This window comes from Hyla sarda, chromosome 3, assembly GCF_029499605.1.
Source record: "Hyla sarda isolate aHylSar1 chromosome 3, aHylSar1.hap1, whole genome shotgun sequence".
Taxonomy (NCBI): domain Eukaryota; kingdom Metazoa; phylum Chordata; class Amphibia; order Anura; family Hylidae; genus Hyla; species Hyla sarda.
The window spans coordinates 95,413,552-95,435,135 of record NC_079191.1 but is presented as its reverse complement, the minus strand read 5'-3'; the positions used below and the strand labels follow the sequence as shown (position 1 = coordinate 95,435,135).

Below are 21,584 nucleotides of genomic sequence, written 5' to 3'. Positions count from 1 at the left end.
TGATTGGTCGGTTCTTCCAGCCCTTGACACGTTTCGCAGATTCCATAGCATTGTATGTTGAGTCTGGTTTCAAATTACAATGGTCCAGAAAAGACCATTGTATGTTGAAACTATTGTATGTTGAGGCCATTGTAAGTTGAGGGATCACTGTACAACTGCAGCGGCATGAGGGAATATTGTAATGATTATAAATCTCTAGGCCGCTGCATATAATTAAATCAGTTAACCCTTCTTGTAAGGTCCAGCAGCGAGGGCAGTGATGTTACACAATGTGAATATTATTCTTTAAGGATCAGCTCGTATGGGTCGCTGGAGACAGAATGAGTCATTTGGCTGTTCCGATTGTAGCGCGGTTTTGTGGGCTGTGGCTTTGTTTATTGGACTCTAGAAGTGTGCGAGCTGTTACAGAGGGTGACACCTTTGCTCTTCAGCCTGCAGAAAAGAATCCTTCGCCTGCACCAGACTCTACTCGGAAACGCTGTCACATCCTGTGTGGGAGGGAGGAGTCTGTCACCACCTGTAAGTAATTAACCCCGACTACATCAGTGCACCCTCCTGTCATCACATGTAAGGTGCAGAACGGACTGTTCCATTAAAAGCACAGCACGAGGAGAGTGGATTCCCTCAAGAGCCTTTGGTCTAAATTGGCAGGAGACATTGCACAATGTATGAATAACTAACAAATGTGAATGTTTCTCTGATCAAAGAGATGTATCGTGCCAGTATTTACTCCACACTGTGCTCTTCAAACTCTTAAATCAAATTTACAGCTTTGTTTAATTTCATACAGTTTTATTTAAAGGCATTAGAAAATATAATAATAGTATTAAGTTAAAGGGGAGCTCCGGTGGAAACCTTTTTTTTTTTTTTAATCAACTGGTGCCAGAAAGTTAAACAGATTTGTAAATTACTTCTATTAAAAAAATCGTAATCCTTCCAGTACTTATTAGCTGCTGAATACTATAGAGGAAATTGTTTTCTTTTTGAAACACAAGAGCTCTCTGCTGACATCATGACCACAGTGCTCTCTGCTGACATCTCTGTCCATTTTAGGAACTGTCCAGAGCAGCATATGTTTGCTTTGGGGATTTTCTCCTACTTCTTAAAATGGACAGAGATGTCAGCAGAGAGCACTTTGCTCGTGATGTCAGCAGAGAGTACAGTGTTCCAAAAATATAAGGATTTCCTCTGTAGTATTCAGCAGCTAATTATTAAAAAATCTTAATCTTCCAGTACTTATTAGCTGCTGAATACTACAGAGGAAATTCTTTTATTTTTGGAACACAGAGCTGCCTGCTGACATCACGACCGAAGTGTTCTCTGCTGACATCTCTGTCCATTTTAAGAACTGTTGAGAGTAGGAGAAAATCCCCTTAGCAAACATATTCTGCTTTGGACAGTTCCTAATATGGACAGAGGTGGCAGCAGAGAGCACTGTGGTCGTCATGTCAGCAGAGAGTACAGTGTTCCACAAATAAAAGAATTTCCTCTGTAGTATTCAGGAGCTAATAAGTATTGGAAGGATTAAGATTTTTTAATAGCAGTAATTTACAAATCTGTTTAACTTTCTGGCACCAGTTGTTTTAAAAAAAATAAAGTTTTCCACCGGAGTACCCCTTTAAGTGGTCTATAGAGTCATAGGGCTCAGGGGTTCACCATTCATACAGTGTTCATTTTTTTTTTTGTCATAGTTTTGGTCAACAATACTTTTTCAGTTACTGAAACTAAATGAAAACAAAATTATGATGATAAACTATAACTAAAATCTTATCAACATTTTAGTCAAATTACTAAAACTGGACTAAAATGTTAGTGAAGATTTGGGAGGGGATTCCATCAGAACTAATCTTTTTGTCTGTATTCAATGTTCAAACCTTAAAGGGGTACTCCAGTAGAAAACATTATTTTTTTTTTAATCAGCTGATGCCAAAAAGTTTAATAGATTTGTAAATTAGAGAATAAAAAAGATCACTAGCGCTGGATGGGTCTGGTTTGATGTGTGATTATACTGCTGCTTTACTATAATTGTGCTCCCCTATGGATGCACACTGTGTAGAAAGTAATATACTGAAAAATAATTGAATAGTAAGCGCTGTATTATACACACAAGTTACAAACGGACCTGTAGATAGTACGGTTGCTGATAAAAATTGGTGGTTGCGGTGTATGTGTAATGATCCCACAGCAATGCTGTTACAGCGCGATCGCTGTGTATTGCAGTGAAGGAGGTACCGCTCTGCAGATACGTGGGCTCCCTGAAGTGGTGTTCCAGAGGTTGCAAGTGGTTCTTGCTGAATTGACTTCCGGATATAGCGGGTTACTTCTTTTAATGTTGTTTCCCAGAGTGTTACTTCATGAAGGGTCCGGTCTCTAGGAAGGAGCGTGGATTGCAGTGGGAGCGCGCCCCGGCCGGTGGCACCTCTACAAACTTGCACGCACGGTACGATCAGGTTAAGGTTCCGACTGAGTGTGTTGTAAGTGACGTCACCATGGTATCCTCAGCAGTCCACAAGGCTATTGACGTACGTTTCGGAAGTCTCTGCTTCCTTCGTCTGGATTGCCTTAATGGACCATTAGTTCTCTCTTATAGCTATGCGCTCCTGGTGTTAACTCCTCCCCAAGTGTGATCCGCCTGCAGATACTGGAATAATAACCCTGCCAACATCCACGATAGTCATAGATTTCACACGTGACACGGGAAGTGTGACATTTGTTTTTTTGTGGCTGTTTCCTGGACATCTTGGTCGCATTCCAGCTGTATCAAACGTTTCAGTCCGTTTCCCAGCTGGATGGATCCTACACGTTTTTACAATGGTCCTATAGATATGTGAAATCTATGACTATCGGGGATGTTGGCAGGGTTATTATTCCAGTATCTGCAGGCGGATCACACTTGGGGAGGAGTTAACACCAGGAGCGCATAGCTATAAGAGAGAACTAATGGTCCATTAAGGCAATCCAGACGAAGGAAGCCGAGACTTCCGAAACGTACGTCAATAGCCTTGTGGACTGCTGAGGATACCATGGTGACGTCACTTACAACACACTCAGTCGGAACCTTAACCTGATCGTACCGTGCGTGCAAGTTTGTAGAGGTGCCACCGGCCGGGGCGCGCTCCCACTACAATCCACGCACCTTCCTAGAGACCGGACCCCTCAAGAAGTAACACACTGGGAAACAAAATCAAAAGAAGTAACCCGCTACATCTGGGAGTCAATTCAGTAAGAACCACTTGCAACCTCTGGAACACCACTTCAGGGAGCCCACGTATCTGCAGAGCGGTACCTCCTTCACTGCAATACACAGCGATCGCGCTGTAACAGCATTGCTGTGGGATCATTACACTTACACCGCAACCACCGATTTTTATCAGCAACCGTACTATCTACAGGTCCGTTTGTAACTTGTGTGTATAATACAGCGCTTACTATTCAATTATTTTTCAGATTTGTAAATTATTTTGATTTAAAAATCTTAATCCTTCCAGTACTTATCAGCTGCTGTATGCTCCACAGGAAGTTCTTTTCTTTTTTTATTTATTTCCAGTCTGACCACAGTGCTCTCTGCTGACACCTGTATCCATGTCAGGAACTGTCCAGAGCAGAAGCAGATTCCCATAGCAAACCTCTCCTGCTCTGGACAGTTTCTGACATGGACAGAGGTGTCAGCAGAGAGCACTGTGGTCCCTCCTCAATGGGACTTGTTTGACCACCGCACAAGGAGGCAGCCAACACGCCCCCCTAAGCAGTGGGACCCCCACGATCTAAGACTTATCCCCTATCCTTAGGGTAGGGGATATGTTTTTGGATCCCGGACTATCACTTTAATACCGTAAGTAAAAAAAGCTGTTTACTTCAGGAGTATATCATCTGTTTGCTTTATTTAACTGTTTCTTTAGACTTTGCATTAGACTTTAACTGAAGCTGTTAGATTTTGTCACTAAGTCTACCATACATTAAAATCTTATGACCCTTAGTCGACTAAATTAAAACGATTCAGATGACTAAAATATGACTAAATGTTATTAGTCAAAATTCTGACTAAAACTTTATCAAAATTTGCTATCAAAATAAACCCTGCATCCATGTAGGAAAACAATAAAGTACAAAAATTAGAGTATGATGATAATACCTAATATTACCACACAGACATAAACAGGACAAAAATAGAGAAAGCTTTATAGGACCTAACTGTGTGGAGAAAGCTCATTGGATATTATACAGTGGAAGAATAAATAGATACATTTTGGAATGTCAAGTTAGGGATAGATGGAGAGCCATTGGGGGAATCAGGAGGACCTAAACATAAAGGTGCCAGGTCATAAGGAAGTAAAGAGGGCATGATCACCCATAGAGCTTTACCCAATGTGGCCATGATCATAGTGTTTCAAAAAAATCATTCCTATCGGCTTGAGTTTTCTTCAAGATGATTTTAAAACTTCTTTTTACAGTATGAAATAAAAGTTTAGGCAATTCCCATTGATCACCTCGGTGGCCATGGCTGTGTATTTTGACCACCTTATGCATTCTCAAATTTGTTACTGGGAGCTTAGCACCTAAAAATATGGCAGTGGGGGAAATGAATTATGTATTATTGGGCAAGTCCACCAACTGTGGAGATGATCCCTCACATCAGGGCCTTCCCAAATTGGAAGGGGGAACATTTGGATAAAATCTGTTTAGTCGTTCAGGACCATAGTAGGCTATGTACAGCATTTTTATGGAGGTTTCTGCTAATGGAGCCAAGTGTCCAACACTCATCTAGTAGAACTTGTCCTTTAAACTTTACTCATTGACACATAAAAGGGAAGATTATCAGAAGAATAGCTAAAAGCAAAATATAGAGAAATGACATCCTTATAGGGGAGATGCTTTAAACTTGTAAAGAAACACACACAGTTGAGAAAGTAAAATGCTGTATTTGGGGCATGCTTAAAGACATAGAATTTCCAACCATGACGTGGGAAATGATGTCAGATTGTTTGTAGCCACCAAACAAGGGTAGCATAACTTAGTGACAGACACACTGTCACCTGCCTTCTCTTCCTTATGACGGGATGAACTGTAGGTTTGGAGAATCTACACCTAAAAGGAGTCACTGCTGCTGTCCTGCCCAATCACTGATGATTGACAGCGTTCTCCCTATGCACAGTGACCTTCATGACAGGTTCCCTTTAGGGAGGTAGCTGAGCATTATCTTCTAACTCAGTCAGTCCCAGACAGTGAACGCAGTGGTAGGACACACCCATCAATCAGTCTGGGTACTTGGTATCTCCATTCTCGAAATTGGTGTGGTCCCAGTGGTCAGACGTCCAGCAATCATAGGTGGTAAATGTTCATGAAATAACCCCTTTAAGTTATGTAAACTAAGGGGTTCAGCTCAGCCTCTGCCCAAACATAATGATTGGCTAAGCTTGTGCATATGGCTGTATTCTAGCTCTGTACATATATTGAGTTGTTTGGAGTTGTAATACAGCTCCCGTAGACTTTTATGAGCTCCACCTGCCTCAGATTTCACAGATTCATATGAACTCTAACAAAAAATAAATAAGCTTTTTATCAGATTCTGAATAAAGAATGTATTTGCTTCTTGGGGAGCATCGCATCATAATATGGTGCAGTACAAAGACACCACTTCACAGAAGACTCTGGCGTATGCATAAGGCTTTTGATCTTTTCTTCAGAATTTAATCCACATGGACCTTTTCTACTTCGCTTCAGGCTATGTACACATAGGTTTTTGTCTGTAATATTTCTTTTTGAGTTCTATTCATTTCAATTGTTAAACATCCCCAGTGCCCACACACGTGAAAGGGGATAAGATGTCTGATCGTGGGGGTCCCCCGCGATCTCTCCTGCAGCACTCCCTGTCATCATGTGCTTTGGAGCGAAGTTAGCTCCGTGCCTGATGACGGGCGATACAAGGGCCAGAGGATCGTGACATCACAGCCCCGCCCCCTCATGATGTCACGCCCGACTCCTCAATGCAAGTCTATAGGAAGGGGGGAGTGGTCACTGTCAAGCCCACTCCTATAGACTTGTATTGAGAGGGCAGGGCGTGATGTCACGAGGGGCAGGGGCCTCGACGTCACAATCCTCTGGCCCCTGTATCGCCCGTCATCAGGCACGGAGCGAACTTCGCTCCGTGCAGCAGATGACAGTGGGGGGCTGCAGGAGAGATCGCGGGGGTTCCCAGTGGCGGGACCCCTGCAATCAGACATCTTATACCCTATCCTTTGGTTAGGGGATAAGATGTCTAGGGACGGAGGACCCCTTTGCTTTGATATGATTTTAGCTGTTTTTTTTAACCCTTTTTTGCAGGTACAGGAGAGTGTATAAGATCCAACATGATGTATGCTCCAGAGAGATCTGTGAAGGCACTGCCAGAGGCCGATCAAGTGGGTACAGTGTAAACAGTAACTGCTGCTATATACTTAGTAATACTTTTTTATTTTAGGGCATGATACATGAAAAAGAAAATCACACAGGATTTTCGGTGGAGACTTCTCTCAGCTGAAATTAAAGAGGTGGCACCAGTTTTAAATCAACTGGTCTGAGAACGTTCCCAGAACATATTTGTAAATTACTTCTATTGTGGTCAGAGTGGAAAGAACTACACAACTTCCTCAGTAGCTTACAGCAGCTGATAAGTACTGGAAAGGTTAAGATTTTTTTTTTATAGAAGTAATTTACAAATCTGTTTAACTTTCTGGCACCAGTTGATTTGAAGACATTTGTTCCCTGGAGTACCTCTTTAAACACGTTTTAGATAAGTGGCTTGAAACTCTCTGGTAGACACTTCTTTCCCTTCCCCTTCATTTCATATATGCTTACATGAGCAAATTTTTGAAAAATTCAATTGGGCTGATTTGGTGAATTTTCCCCAAAAATGTATTTCGGTCCGATTTTATTTGCGGTGAATCGCTATTAAAAATGGCTATTTCTGGCCTACAGAGAGCCTCAATAGGGGTGTAGAACACTTTGCCTTGCTGTAACACGCATAGGGTGTGTGCTGGGTTACTGAAATAATACTGTTATTCAGTATGACATGCAGATCAGAGGCGTCGCTATTAGAATCACTGTCGCAGAGTGGCACAATGACAGAGCCTGGAGGTGGCATCAGTATGAGAAGACCATATAGTGGTTGAATGACACAGTGTGCAGGTGGCGGCAGCATGAGGAGAACATATAGATGCTGAATGACACAGCCTGGAGTTGGCGGCAGCATGAGACCATATAGTGGCAGAATGACACAGCCTGGAGTTTGCAGCAGCATGAGGAGAACATATAGAGGCTGAATGCCACAGCCTGGAGGTAGCGGAAGCATGAGGAGACCATATAGTGGCTGAATGACACAGTGTGGAGGTGGCGGCAGCATGAGAAGACCATATAGTGGCTGCATGACACAGCATGGAGGTGGCGGCAGCATGAGGAGAACATATAGTGGCTGAATGACACAACCTGGAGTTGGCAGCAGCATGAGGAGACCACATAGTGGCTGAATGACACAGCCTGGAGTTGGCAGCCGCATGAGAAGACCACATAGTGACTGAATGACACAGCCTGGAGTTGGCAGCAGCATATAGTGCCTGAATGACCTAGCCTGGAGTTTGCCGCAGAACAAGGAGAACATATAATGGCTGAATGACACAGTCTGGAGTTGGCAGCAGCATGAGGAGACCACAAAGTGGCTGAATGACAAAGCCTGGAGTTAGTGGCAGCATGAGCAGAACATATAGTGGCTGAATGAAACAGCCTGGAGGTGGCAGCAGCATGAGGAGAACATATAGTGGCTGAATGACACAGCCTGGAGGTGGGAGCAGCATGAGGAGAACATATGGTGGCAGTATGAGACAGCTTGGAGCTGGCATCAGCATGAAGAGAACATATAATGGCTGAATGACACAGCCTGGAGTTGTCGGCAGCATGAGGAGACCACATAGTGGCTGAATGACACAGCCTGGAGTTGGCAGCAGCATATAGTGGCTGAATGACACAGCCTGGAGTTTGCCGAAGCATGAGGAGAACATATAAGGACTCAATGACACAGCCTGGAGTTGGCGCCAGCATATAGTGGCTGAATGACACAGCCTGGAGTTAGCATGAGGAGAACATATGGTGGCAGAATGAGACAGCCTGGGGGTGGCATCAGCATGAGAACATATGGTGGCAGAATAAGACAGCCTGGTGGTAGCATCAGCACAAGGAGAACATACGGTGGCAGACGTATTGAGCATATGCATTAAAACTTAACTTTTAATAATATGCTTAGGATAAAATATATGGACCCAACATTTTTTTTGAAAAAAAAAAAAAAAAACACCATGTGCCTCCTACACCACCAAGTATTGATGTGATGCAAAGACCTCTAAAAAGTAGAAGGGGACAACGAATGGTCCATTGTAACTGGTGGGGGTAAAAACTTCCCCTGTAAGGCCCTACTCTCGCATTATTAATTCCCTTCTTGGCAAGTGTTACTCGCCCTAAAAAGGGTGGCCCCACACAGGAACCTCTCCCTATTTCCACCTACAAATAGGGTTTTTAGGTGTAATAAGGGAGAGGTTCCTGTGTGGGGCCACCCTTTTTAGGGCGAGTAACACTTGCCAAGAAGGTCATTAACCCCTTAAGGACCAGGGATTTTTCCGTTTTTTGCACCTTCATTTTTTCCTCCTTACTTTTAAAAAATCATAACTCTTTCAATTTTGCACCTAAAAATCCATATGAGGGCTTAATTTTTGCGCCACCAATTCTACTTTGTAATGATATCAGTCATTTTACCCAAAAATCTACAGCGAAATGGAAAAAAAATCATTGTGAGACAAAATTGAAAACATAATTGAAAAAAAACAAAACGCCATTTTGTAACTTTTGGGGGCTTCTGTTTCTACGCCATACATTTTTCGGTAAAAATTACACATTCTCTTTATTCTGTAGGTCCGTACGATTAAAATGATACCCTACTTTTATAGGTTTGATTTTGTCGTACTTCTGAATAAAATCATAACTACATGCAGGAAAATTTATATGTTTAAAATTCTCATCTTCTGACCCCTATCCTTTTTTATTTTTCCGCATATGGGGTGGTATGAGGGCTCATTTTTTGCGCCGTGATCTGAAGTTTTTAGCGGTACCATTTTTGTATTGATCGGACTTGTTGGTTTAATTAATGATATATTTTTATAATTAGGACATTTCCGCACGCGGCGATACCACATATGTTTATTTTTATTTACACTGTTGTTTTTTTTTTTTTTTTTTTTTAATGGGAAAAGGGGAGTTGTTAAATGATCTTTATTCACTTTTTTTTTTGCAATGTTATAACTCACATAGGGACCTATAACACTGCACACACTGATCTTTTACATTGATCACTGGTTTCTCATAGGAAACCAGTGATCAATGATTCTGCCGCTTGACCTCTCATGCCTGGATCTCGGGCACTGAGCAGTCATTCGGCGATCGGACACTAGGAGGCAAGGTAGGAGACCCTCCTCGTGTCCCACAGCTGTTTGGGATGCCGTGATTTCGCTGCTGCGATCCCGAACAGCCCCCTGAGCTAACCGGCAGTGATTTACTTTCACTTTAGACGCAGAGTTCAACTTTGAACGCCGCATCTAAAGGGTTAATAGCGTGCGGCACCGCGATCATTGCCGCGCGCTATTAGCCACGGGTCTCGGCCGTTGTTAGAGGCTGGGCCCGACCCGCGTGGCCCCGCGTTATAGAAAGGGAAAGGACTCAGGACATACCGGTACGTCCTTGGTCCTTAAGAGGTTAATAATGCGAGAGTAGGGCCTTACAGGGGAAGTTTTTACCCCCACCGGTTACAATGGACCATACGTTGTTCCCTTCCACCTTTTAGTCTTTGCATCACATGAATATTTGGCGGTGTATGTGGCACATGGTGTTTTTTGCACATCTTTCCTTTTGTTTGATTTAAAAAAAAATTGGGTCCATATATTTTATCCTAAGAAAAGTTAAGTTTTAGCTAATGCATATCCTCAATACTTACTCGTGGGCTGATGCCAAAGAATGTCTATAACTGGGGAGCAGCTCCTTAAATATGTTTTGCACTATCCATATTTGTGAAGTGTTGGTTTGGCACCATGGTCAATCTACTCTGATGCTTTAGGCATTGGTGGGTGGAAATCCTGGCTGATTAATCTTCACAAAGGTCAGTCTCTCCACATTTTTGGTGGACAGGCGAGTTCTCCTTGGGGTTACTATGGCCCCCGCCGCACTAAACACCCACTCTGATTGGACACTACTGGCCGGGCAGGACAGCTTTTCCTGGGCAAACTCTGCTAGTTGTGGCCACAAGTCAAGTTTGGCTGCCCAGAAGTAGAGGGGATCTTCAAGGTGTGTTATCATGGTCACGTCAAGGTATGTCACCACCTGCTGGTTCAGGTCCTGCTCCAGTTCTACCTGCTGCTGATGAGTTGCTTCACTATGCGGGTGAAGAAAGCTACTGTAGACTCAGTCTGCTGCTGATGGAGCTGGTACTGCTCCTGCTACCCCACCCCTCCCCAGCAGCCATGGCAGTGCAAGGTGAGTGCAGAAAGCCCCCCCGAGTCAGACCAGCGAGAGGATGGATGATGGCGCAGATACACATCAGCCAACTGACTACGTAGGATGTCTCTATAGTAGGTCAGTTTGTCCTCCCTCTCAGTGGGTGTAAAAAAAAAGGCCCCCATTTTGTGCTGGTAGCAAGGGTCCAATAAGGTGGAGAGCCAGAAGTCATCCCGCTGCCGAATGGTGACAATTTGGCGGTCACTGGTGAGCATGCATCGTGCCACCTAAACTGTGCTCCACTGTGCCCTCCCCCCTTTTTTTCAGCCCCCACAGGGCTCATGTGGCCATGAGATGTAGGCGCCATGTCTCCAGTGCCCTGACCAGCCATCATTTCCAACATGTGTTGTAGTAGATAAAGCAGTGGAATGATGTTGTTCATCCCGTAATCCTAGCAACTGACTAATAAGGTGGCTTCCTCAAAGGGCCTGAGCAAACGGCAGGTGTCACGTATGAGCTGCCACTGGTTGACATTGAAGTTACACAGGGGAGTCCCCCTATCATCAGGATCATAAAGAGATCGGTGATGGCTTTTCTCTGTTCATATAGTTGGTCCAACATATGGAGGGTTGAATTCCAACGTGTGGAAACGTCGCAAATCAGACTATGTTGGGGGATGCCGTTCTGACGCTGCAGCCTAAGGAGGGTGTGCTTTGCGGTGTATGAGTGGCTGAAGTGCATGTAAAGTTTCCTTCCCATTGTTAGGATGTCTTTCAGATTGGGGAACACTTAAGGAACCGCTTGACAACCAGATTGAACATGTGTGCCATGAATGGCACATGTCTCAGGCTTCCTTGTCACAGCGCAGACAAGATGTTCTTCCCGTTGTCGGTCACCATGGGTCCCATTTCCAGCTTTCGTGGAGTAAGCCATGATTCAATTTCTTGATGAATCACTTTTAGCAGTTCCTCCCCTGTGTGACTCTGTTCACCAAGGCAAACCATGTGAAGAACAGCGTGACACCGCCGTGCCCTGCACACATTGTATGCTGGAGGGGCACTGAGACTTGTCCGTGCAGTGGAGGCTGAGGACGGTGGAGGATGAGGAGGCGGAGTCATACACTGTCACAGGACCAACGGCCTGAGAGCGTGGAGGCAGAAGTGGCGTGACCTGTCCAAGTTGCTCTTGTGGCTGTGCAGGAACCACATTCACACAGTGGGCCATAAAGGACATGTATTGTCCCTGACCGTAGTTACGGCTCCACGCGTCAGTGCTGCCGTGCACTTTGGTACACACCAACAGGCACGAGGACTGGCCCACCTTCTGTTCCACAAAATTGTGCAGGGCTGGTACTGCCTTTTTCACAAAGAAATGACGGCTTGGGACTCTCCAACTTTGTTCAGCACAAGCCATCAGTTCTCTGAAAGGTGCAAAGTCTACCACTTGAAAAGGGAGGGACTGCAACAGCAACAACTTGGCCAGGAGCACATTCAGCTTCTGCGCCGTTGGATGAGTGGGCACATAGTGTTGTCTCTTGGACATGGCTTCGCCGATGGATTGCTGGCGGAATGACTGAATCGAAGTAGGGTTAGCAGGAGCATCTGGAGTGACAGAAGATGGGTATGACACACAGCTCCCTGCGACTGAGGTGGTGGAGCCTTGGCTGGCTGAAACAGGGAGGGGCGTGATGCAGCAGGCTGGACCACCACATCGGAGCAATGGTTCTCCCAGGCCGCTTTATGGTAACGCAGCATATGTTGACACAGGGCTGTGGTGCCAACATTGGGACCCTGGCCACGTTTCACCTTCCGCCAACACATCTTGCATGTGGCCAGGTTAACATCCTCTGGATGCTTTATGAAAAACTGCCACACCGCCGAGTAGCTGATTTTCACACCAACAGTCCGCACTGATTGACTGCTAGAGCCACTGACTCCAGGAACCCCTGTTCCGCTATCTCCCAGGAAAGTAGGCTGCCGCAAAGCAGGTGGTCTACCCCGGGCATGTTTTGGCTCCAGTCTTTCCACTTCTGCCACCATGCTGACTGCCAACCATGCTACCACCTTGCTGACTCAGCTGCTGCCTCACGGGCAACCTGCAACCCTCTTCTCCTGATGATGATGAAGCCCCTTCTGCACCTGGCTACCAATTGCGATCGGCTTCATCATCATCGAGTTGTATCTGCACGTCACTGATGTCCTCCTCAGGTTCCTCAACAGTGTCTGCTTCCCAACACCACCTCCCATGCCACTCTCCTCCTCACTACTTGCCTGCCTAGTGGAGGAAGTGGCAGATGTCTCCTCCACTTCTTGGCTGGGCAGTAGCTGCTGACTGTCCTCTAGTGGATCATCCTCACTAAATAGTGGAGCTGAACCCACAGCATAAGATACTTCTGTTGGGGAGAGAACAGCATAGGACAGAGGCAATGGAAGGACCGGGACTGCTCCCGGGCCATGCCAACTGAGGGTTGTGTCTGAAGAACCCACCGACTGTTGACTGGGGGTGTCAGATGTCACTTGTGATGAAGTGGATGACCTTGTTAACCATCCAATGACGACAGATGGGTTGCTGGTCGAGACACGACCGCTAGCTGATACCGGGAGCTCAGGCCTCTTGCTGCGACTCCTGCTGCCACTCGCCCCTAGTCTGCTGCGACCTCTGCCTGATGAATTTAGGCCTCTGTCACTCCTCTGTGCACGTCCTGGCACTTCTGTGCCTGACATACTTAGTGCGTATATGAGAGTAGGACAATGCGATCCACTACGCTTAAAACAGTATTTGTCTACAACACCAGAAGGTGTGTACTTTTGGCTGGCCTTTCACAGTATCTAGGCCCTTAAGACTTGAACAGGAACAAAAAAGTACACCACTTAGATGTATGTATGTGATATACACTTATGAGGGGAGGACAATGCGCTCCAGTACGCTTAAAACAGTATTTGTGTACAACACCAGCAATACACACCAGTGCTGCCGCACACAGTCGCTGTGTACTACACCCAAAATTGCACTCTCTCTCTCAATCTCACTCTCACTACCTTCCCTATCAATGCTTCTAGGCTGGATTTGGGCTTGAGGTGAATCGCTGCTGTAAAAAATATTTTCTGTGCAACACATACTTCTTTCTGCCCTTCTCTCTGTGCAACAGAACGCTGATGAGACTGGGAGGTGAATCGCTGCTAGAAAAATGCTTTTCTGTGCAACACACACTACTGTCTGTCCCTCTCTCTCTGAAATAAAATGCTGCAGTGACAGGCCGCAAGATGGCTGCCGTTTATATAGGGCTGTGACATCACAGGGCTGTCTGTCCTTATCTATCTCTCTGCAGTGTAAGGATGAAGTGACTGGCCGCAAGATGGCTGCCAATTATATAGGGCTATGACATCACAGGGGTGGCTGCCGCCTGATAGGCTGCATGCTGCATGTGATTCAGGGTCGTCCCACCGACCCTTGTTCTCACCTTCCCAGGATTTCTTGCCCCATGTCCTCACGTGTGGATCCGCCATTTTAGATGCCCTGGAGCCTGGACCGCACTTTTGCGATTTGCGCTATTGAATCGTAGCGATATTTGCATTCATTGCGAATCGAATTTTTCCTGAAATTCGTAACAAATTCGGATTCGTCAGATTCGATTCACTCATCCCTACTTAGAGTATGTGTGATTAATAAAATGTATAATTTTTTTCTTAGAAAAGAGACTCCCAAGCAAACCTTGATGATAAGATCAGGTAAGGAACACTAAATCTACACTATATACATAGCTTAAATGGTGACTATCATTTCAAACAACTTCCCTTCATTTGATAACCTATATGATTCCTAACATATCTGTAAATCACTTCATTCACCAGAAAAATGACCCCTGAACCAAAGCCTTTGGCAGAGGAAAAGTTGACCAGTTGCCCATAGTAACCAATCAGATTGCTTCTTTAACCCCTTAAGGACGCAGGACGTAAATGTACGTCCTGGTGCGGTGGTACTTAACGCACCAGGACGCACATTTACGTCCTGTGCATAACCGTGGGCATCGGAGCGATGCCTGTGTCATGCGCAGCTGATCCCGGCTGCTGATCGCAGCCAGGGACCCGCCGGCAGTGGCCGACGCCCGCGATCTCGCGGGTGTCCGCCATTAACCCCTCAGATGCCGGGATCAATACAGATCCCGGCATCTGCGGCAGTACGTGATTTCAATGAATGATCGGATCGCCCGCAGCGCTGCTGCGGGGATCCGATCATTCAGAACGCCGCACGGAGGTCCCCTCACCTTCCTTCTTCCGGCTCCCGGCGTCTTCTGCTCTGGTCTGAGCAGACCAGAGCAGAAGATGACCGATAACACTGATCTGTTCTATGTCCTATACATAGAACAGATCAGTATTAGAAATCATGGTATTGCTATGAATAGTCCCCTATGGGGACTATTCAAGTGTAAAAAAAAATGTAAAAAAATGTAAAAGTAAAAAAAAGTGAAAAATCCCCTCCCCCAATAAAAAAGTAAAACGTCCGTTTTTTCCTATTTTACCCCCAAAAAGCGTAAAAAATAAATTTGGTATCGCCGCGTGCGTAAATGTCCGAACTATTAAAATAAAATGTTAATGATCCCGTACGGTGAACGGCGTGAACGAAAAAAAAAAAAAAAGTCCAAAATTGCTACTTTTTTAATACATTTTATTTAAAAAAAATGATAAAAAATGTATTTAAAGTTTTTTATATGCAAATGTGGTATAAAAAAAAAAGTACAGATCATGGCGCAAAAAATGAGCCCTCATACCGCCGCTTATACGGAAAAATAAAAAAGTTATAGGTCATCAAAATAAAGGGATTATAAACATACTAATTTGGTTAAAAAGTTTGATTTTTTTTAAGCACAACAATAATATAAAAGTATGTAATAATGGGTATCATTTTAATCATTTTTACCGTAAATTGTACGGTGTGAAAACGAAACCTTCCAAAATTAGCAAAATTGCGTTTTTCTTTTTAATTTCCCCACAAAAAGTGTTTTTTGGTTGCTCCATACATTTTATGATATAATGAGTTATGTCACTACAAAGGAAAACTGGTCACGCAAAAAACAAGCCCTCATACTAGTCTGTGGATGAAAATATAAAAGAGTTATGATTTTTTTAGAAGGCGAGGAGGAAAAAATGAAAACGTAAAAATGTAATTGTCTGAGTCCTTAAGGCCAAAATGGGCTGAGTCCTTAAGGGGTTAATTTTGGAAAGGCCTCTGTAAAATGAAAGCAGCATTTGATTTGTAACTGGTCAACTTTTCCTCTGTACAGGTTTTAATAAATCTCCCTATATGTGTCCCACTTCTCTGCAGTCTGCTGTCCACTGCCTGCCTGTTTGGGAATTCTGTCTTTAGCAACAGTCACAGCAAAACAAACACAAGAAGTAAGGCGCAGGGCTTAGCATATGCTTAAGGGTGCGTTCACACAGCGGAACGCACGCTGAATCTCCGCTTGCCGAATTCAGCCAGTGGAGATTCAGCCTGACACTTGGCACTGCGCCGTCACCATTGTTGGCTATGCAGTGCTCGCGGAATTCTGAGCACAGAATAAACATATTCATTCATTGTGTGGAACAATTTCAGCCGCGGAATTGCTCAGTGTGAAGGGGTCTCGCGGAAACCCATTCACACTGATGCAAAAGTTCACCACAAGGAATTCCACAGGAATTGCGTATTGTGAACGCACCCTTAGGGTACGTTCACACGAGCGTATTTTTTTTGCGGGTTTTCCGCTGCGTATTTGAAAGTGGGCAGGCTCTTCTCGGCTGTCCGCAGCAGATTTTCCGCGGCAGAATTTAAGCTGCGGAAAATCCGCCGCAAGCCCCATTGAATTTTCTGCTGCGGAAAATCTGCTGCGGACAGCCGAGAAAAGCCTGCCCCCCTTCAAATACGCAGCTGAAAACCCGCGAAAAAATCTGCTCGTGTGAACGTACCCTTAGAGAGACCAGCAAGCTGTGTTGCTCTCGCTATGATCCTTAAGATCCTCACTGTCTGCAGTGATTAGTATGGTTGCAGGAAAGGGGACACCTAGTGGCCAAGAGATGTATGTGGTAAGGAATAATTTTTGGTTAAAGTTTCGATTAAGTGATTTACAAATGTCTCCATTTGTTGTCCTGTGGACTCTGTAGCCCAAGTTTTTGAAACTACATTAATCATTAATGAAAGCAGATTTGCACTGTATTTTTGTGTTGTGTGTATCTTCTATGTGTTTTGAAATGTGTTCTTTGTGGTGTTTATTTACACTGCTAAAAAAAATAAAGGGAACACTTAACACAATGTAACTCCAAGTCACTCACACTTCTGTGAAATCACACTGTCCACTCAGGAAGCAACACTGATTGACAATCAATTTCACATGCTGTTGTGCAAATGGAACAGACAACAGGTGGAAATTATAGGTAATTAGCAAGACACCCCCAATAAAGGAGTGGTTCCGCAGGTGGTGACCACAGACCACTTTTCAGTTCCTATGCTTCCTGGCTGATATTTTGGTCACTTTTGAATGCTGGCGGTGCTTTCACTCTAGTGGTAGCATGAGACGGAGTCTACAACCCACACAAGTGGCTCAGGTAGTACAGCTCATCCAGGATGGCACATCAATGCGAGCTGTGGCAAGGTTTGCTGTGTTTGTCAGCGTAGTGTCCAGAGCATGGAGGCGCTACCAGGAGACAGGCCATCAGGAGGCCATAGGAGGGCAACAACCCAGCAGCAGGACCGCTACCTCCGCCTTTGTGCAAGACGGAGCAGGAGGAGCACTGCCAGAGCCCTGCAAAATGACCTCCAGCAGGCCACAAATGTGCATGTGTCCACTCAAACGGTCAGAAACAGGCTTCATGAGGGTGGTATGAGGGCCCGACATCCACAGGTAGGGGTTGTGCTTACAGCCCAACACTGTGCAGGACGTTTGGCATTTGCCAGAGAACACCAAGATTGGCAAATTCGCCACTGGCGCCCTGAGCTCTTCACAGATGAAAGCAGGTTCACACTGAGCACATGTGACAGAGTCTGGAGACTCTGTGGAGAACGTGCTGCTGCCTGCAATATCCTCCAGCATGATTGGTTTGGCTGTGGGTCAGTAATAGTTTGGGGTGGCATTTCTTTGGGGGGGGGGGCACATAGCTCTCTATGTGCTTGCCAGAGGTAGCCAGACTGCCATTAGGTACAGAGATGAGATCCTCAGACCCCTTGTGAGACCATATGCTGGAGCGGTTGGCCCTGGGTTCCTCCTAATGCAAGACAATGCTAGACCTTATGTGACTGGAGTGTGTCAGCAGTTCCTGCAAGAGGAAGGCATTGATGCTATGGACTAGCCTGCCCATTCTCCAGACCTGAATCTGATTGAGAACATCTGGGACATCATGTCTCGCTCCATCCACCAACGCCACGTTGCACCACAGACTGTCCAGGAGTTGGTGGATGCTTTAGTCCAGGTCTGGGAGGACATCCCTCAGGAGACCATCCGCCACCTAATCAGGAGCATGCCCAGAATTTGTAGGGAGGTCATACGGGCATGTGGAGGCCACACACACTACTGAGCCTCATTTTGACTTGTTTTAAGGACATTACATAAAGTTGGCTCAGCCTGTAGTGTGGTTTTCCACTTTGATTTTGAGGGTGACTCCATATCCAGACCTCCATGGGTTGATAAATTTGATTTCCATTGATAACTTTTGTGTGATTTTGTTGTCAGCACATTCAACTATGTAAAGACGAAAGTATTTCATACGATTAGTTAGTTAGTTATCTTAGTGTTCCCTTTATTTTTTTGAGCAGTGTAGTATTATCTTGTACAGGTGTTTTTGCTGTTTTTTTTTTTTTACAGCAAGTCCTATAGAGAAAACAATGGAAAAAAAAAACTGGAGAAGATTTCTTATTGCCTTCCTAACATTTTATTGGCTGAAATTTGGTGCAAAATTTTTACAGTTTTTGCGCAATTTAAAAATAGACTACTTTGGCAAAAGTGGCTGTGAAATGCAGTGCTTCATTCTTGACTATGCAGTGGATGAGATTTATTAACTGCATCTTTTTAAAAAGGCGCAAAAATATTGTGCAAACGTTAAAAAAATAAAAAACGCAAATTTATACCACATTTGCCTTGCCTTAAAAAAATATCATACAGCAAGTTCTGAGGTGGTTTTTCATTTGTGCAAAATTTATCAAAGTCTTGCACCGTTTTCATAAATTTGGCACACAGAAGCCAAAAACACAGCAAAAATAAAAACAGGCTGTGAAGAGGCTACATACAGACACATATTGATAAATCTCCCTCACTATACCTAAAGCACTTAAATATAGTGCAATTTTTAACTGTAGACTTACATATGGCTGCAATATGTAATATAAAAACACCATGAAAAATGTTGGGTGTGAACATTTACATATCAAATGCCAAATTGAGGCTGGATTCAAGGGAACTTTGGAATCTGTTCCTAATGTCCCCTAAAAAAAATCAACTCAGAAAATAGTTTTATGCAGCCATCGGGATCCAGAAAATAACAAAACAGGCTTTTCTGCTCACCATTCCATATCACACCAATGACTTTTCCATTTAAAAAATTTAATGACGATTCTTCAATCCTTTTACAGACACAGAAGCACTAGGCACTGCTTGGGGATGGATTCATACATCGTATGGCCCCATGTGAGGCATTGAGCTTGTCTGCCCCTCTCCCAACTTCATGGGTCCCTGCAACTTCTCTCAGCGTGCCAGGACACAGCTGGCACCGGCCATATTATGCCGTCACTGAGTCACCAAAGGAGAAACTCTTCCCTGGTCCATTTGGGGTGGCATTCCCTTTTCTCTTCAGCCAAAGATCTGCAAGACCATGACCCCTCCTACCTTCAGGCCTGGTAACACTTGTACTGTCTAATCTGTCGGACAGGAAGAGCACAGGATTGCTGCCTCTCCTACCAATCTCACTCCGATCATCTCTTGTCACTCAATGACCCAAACTGGCCAAGTGCTGGCCCCAATATTGGAACATGTAGCACAAAACTCCCCATATCCATGTCAGTTTTATAACGAATGCTGGAATGGCCTGCAGATTGTTACTCTGTGGCGCTTCTATGAACTGGCACAGGTATAATGGACTTGTATGTGGGAGATAGACACCTCTCTACTATGATGACCACAGAAACATGTCTCTGCTGCTCTGTTTCGTCACTGCAGTTTTGAATGGTAAAACTTCTCAGTTATGTAGCTTAGAAACTGAATCTCCGTGGGAGACTCTAAAGCATTCTGTGTATATGGGATCATCCCCCAGTCTGTCATAAGGTAAAGGGTAAAGTGTTGTTTATTTAGGATGACAGGGCCTTGCCCAGAAATGACCAGGTCCCACATACACTGTAGCAGCAGCAGTAAGTCAGAGCGTTGTGCAGGACTTTTTACTAGCTCAGGCAGCAGCATGTTAGGCTGTACCTCCAGGTGAGGGAACGACAGCACTAAGAACTGCAGCTAACAGGATTGGGCTCTAACAGTGTTTGTAACGTGTTGTCATCAGACCAGGCGCTTTGTTTTTTTGTTTTGTTTTTATAATAAAACATTTTATAAAACAAGTGCATGTTGTTCTCGTACTATTCTGCCAAGCTCATTCATTTTGTAGGCTACAAATAAACAAAGAGATGCTGGCTGGTGCTTACAAACTGCTAGGTAGCAAGGCCAAATGCCGGAGTGTCTTCCAACTGCAACACGAGCCTTGGACATGTGTGGCACTTTTTCTGGCATAAAGAAGACATATGTTTCCAGCAAATGCAAAGATAGGTATTGCTCAGCACTGTCGCTTTTGTGTTTGATGCAGTAAGTTTACACTATAGTTGCTGAGTATTTAAAGAGATGTGCTGGTGCTCAGTCTTTAATAGTTTGTCATGCAAATATCCAATAGAAAGAAGTAAGGAGACGGCAACTCACCCGATCTTCATAGTATCTTGTTTATTTCTCAGTGATACTTACATAGTTGCAGGGGGAAAACAGACAGGGGGTACAGATGAAATGAGGCTACAGCAGCCGTTTCGCACTAGTTGTGCTTCATCGGGCCTCTCATGAGAGTCCCGAAGAAGCACAACTAGTGCGAAACGGCTGCTGTAGCCTCATTTCATCTGTACCCCCTGTCTGTTTTCCCCCTGCAACTATGTAAGTATCACTGAGAAATAAACAAGATACTATGAAGATCGGGTGAGTTGCCGTCTCCTTACTTCTTTCTATTGGATATTTGCATGACAAACTATTAGAGACTTAGCACCACCACATCTCTTTAAATACTCAGCAACTATAGCATAAGCTTACTGCTTCAAAGTCTCTAATAGTTTGTCATGCAAATATCAAATATTAAGAAGTAAGGCGACGGCAACTCACCCGATCTTCATAGTATCTTGTTTATTTCTCAGTGATACTTACATAGTCGCAGGGGGAAACAGACAGGGGGTACAGAAGAAATAAGGCTACAGCAGCCGTTTCGCACTAGTTGTGCTTCATCGGGCCTCTCATGAGAGTCCCGAAGAAGCACAACTAGTGCGAAACGGCTGCTGTAGCCTCATTTCTTCTGTATCCCCTGTCTGTTTTCCGCCTGCGACTATGTAAGTATCACTGAGAAAAAAACAAGATGAAGATCGAGTGAGTTGCCATCTCCTTACTTCTTTCTATTAGACATGTTTTTCTAATATTGTACAATCACCTTTATATAATTTTATGTGCTTCATGCAATAAGCTTACTACTCAGACCAATTCTATCATAGTAATAATATCCTCCAGCGCAACATAAATTATCCCCTATCCAAAGGATAGGGGAAAAGTTACAGGTCGCGGGGGGTCCAACCGGGATCTCCTGGATGGGGCCGCGGCAGTCTGCAGGAAGTGCAGTTTCGTCAACAGCAGAAAGCTGCGGAAGACACACCCCTCCATGTATCTCTATGGGGCGCCGCGTGATGCAGGGACAGAACGCCCCCTTTCCAGCATACTGCCGTGGCCCCGTCCAGGAGATCCCGGGGGACCCCATCGCTCGGATCCCCCGCGATCTATAATTTATCCCCTATCCTTCGAATAGGGGATACGTTATATTGCACTACAGATGATT

At 44.7% G+C, this 21,584-nt stretch overlaps 1 protein-coding gene across 8 annotated transcripts in view; it reads left to right on the top strand.

Annotated features, from left to right (window-relative positions):
- The window catches only part of SNED1 (sushi, nidogen and EGF like domains 1), a 180,943-nt gene that overhangs the window by 158,551 nt on the left and 808 nt on the right, over positions 1 to 21,584 (top strand). For 4 of the 8 annotated variants that reach the window (XR_008891054.1, XR_008891053.1, XR_008891051.1 and 1 more), the window contains 4 exons: positions 432 to 519; positions 6,322 to 6,398; positions 14,197 to 14,234; positions 19,102 to 20,275. Coding sequence is in view for 3 of the 8 variants with exons in the window: in XM_056564682.1 (XP_056420657.1) it covers positions 432 to 519; positions 6,322 to 6,398; positions 14,197 to 14,222 (191 nt within the window). In the remaining 5 variants the exon portion in view is untranslated. The remainder of the gene's footprint in view (positions 1 to 431; positions 520 to 6,321; positions 6,399 to 14,196; positions 14,235 to 19,101; positions 20,276 to 21,584) is intronic. The other 4 variants (XR_008891052.1, XM_056564682.1, XM_056564683.1 and 1 more) reach the window with 4 other exon arrangements.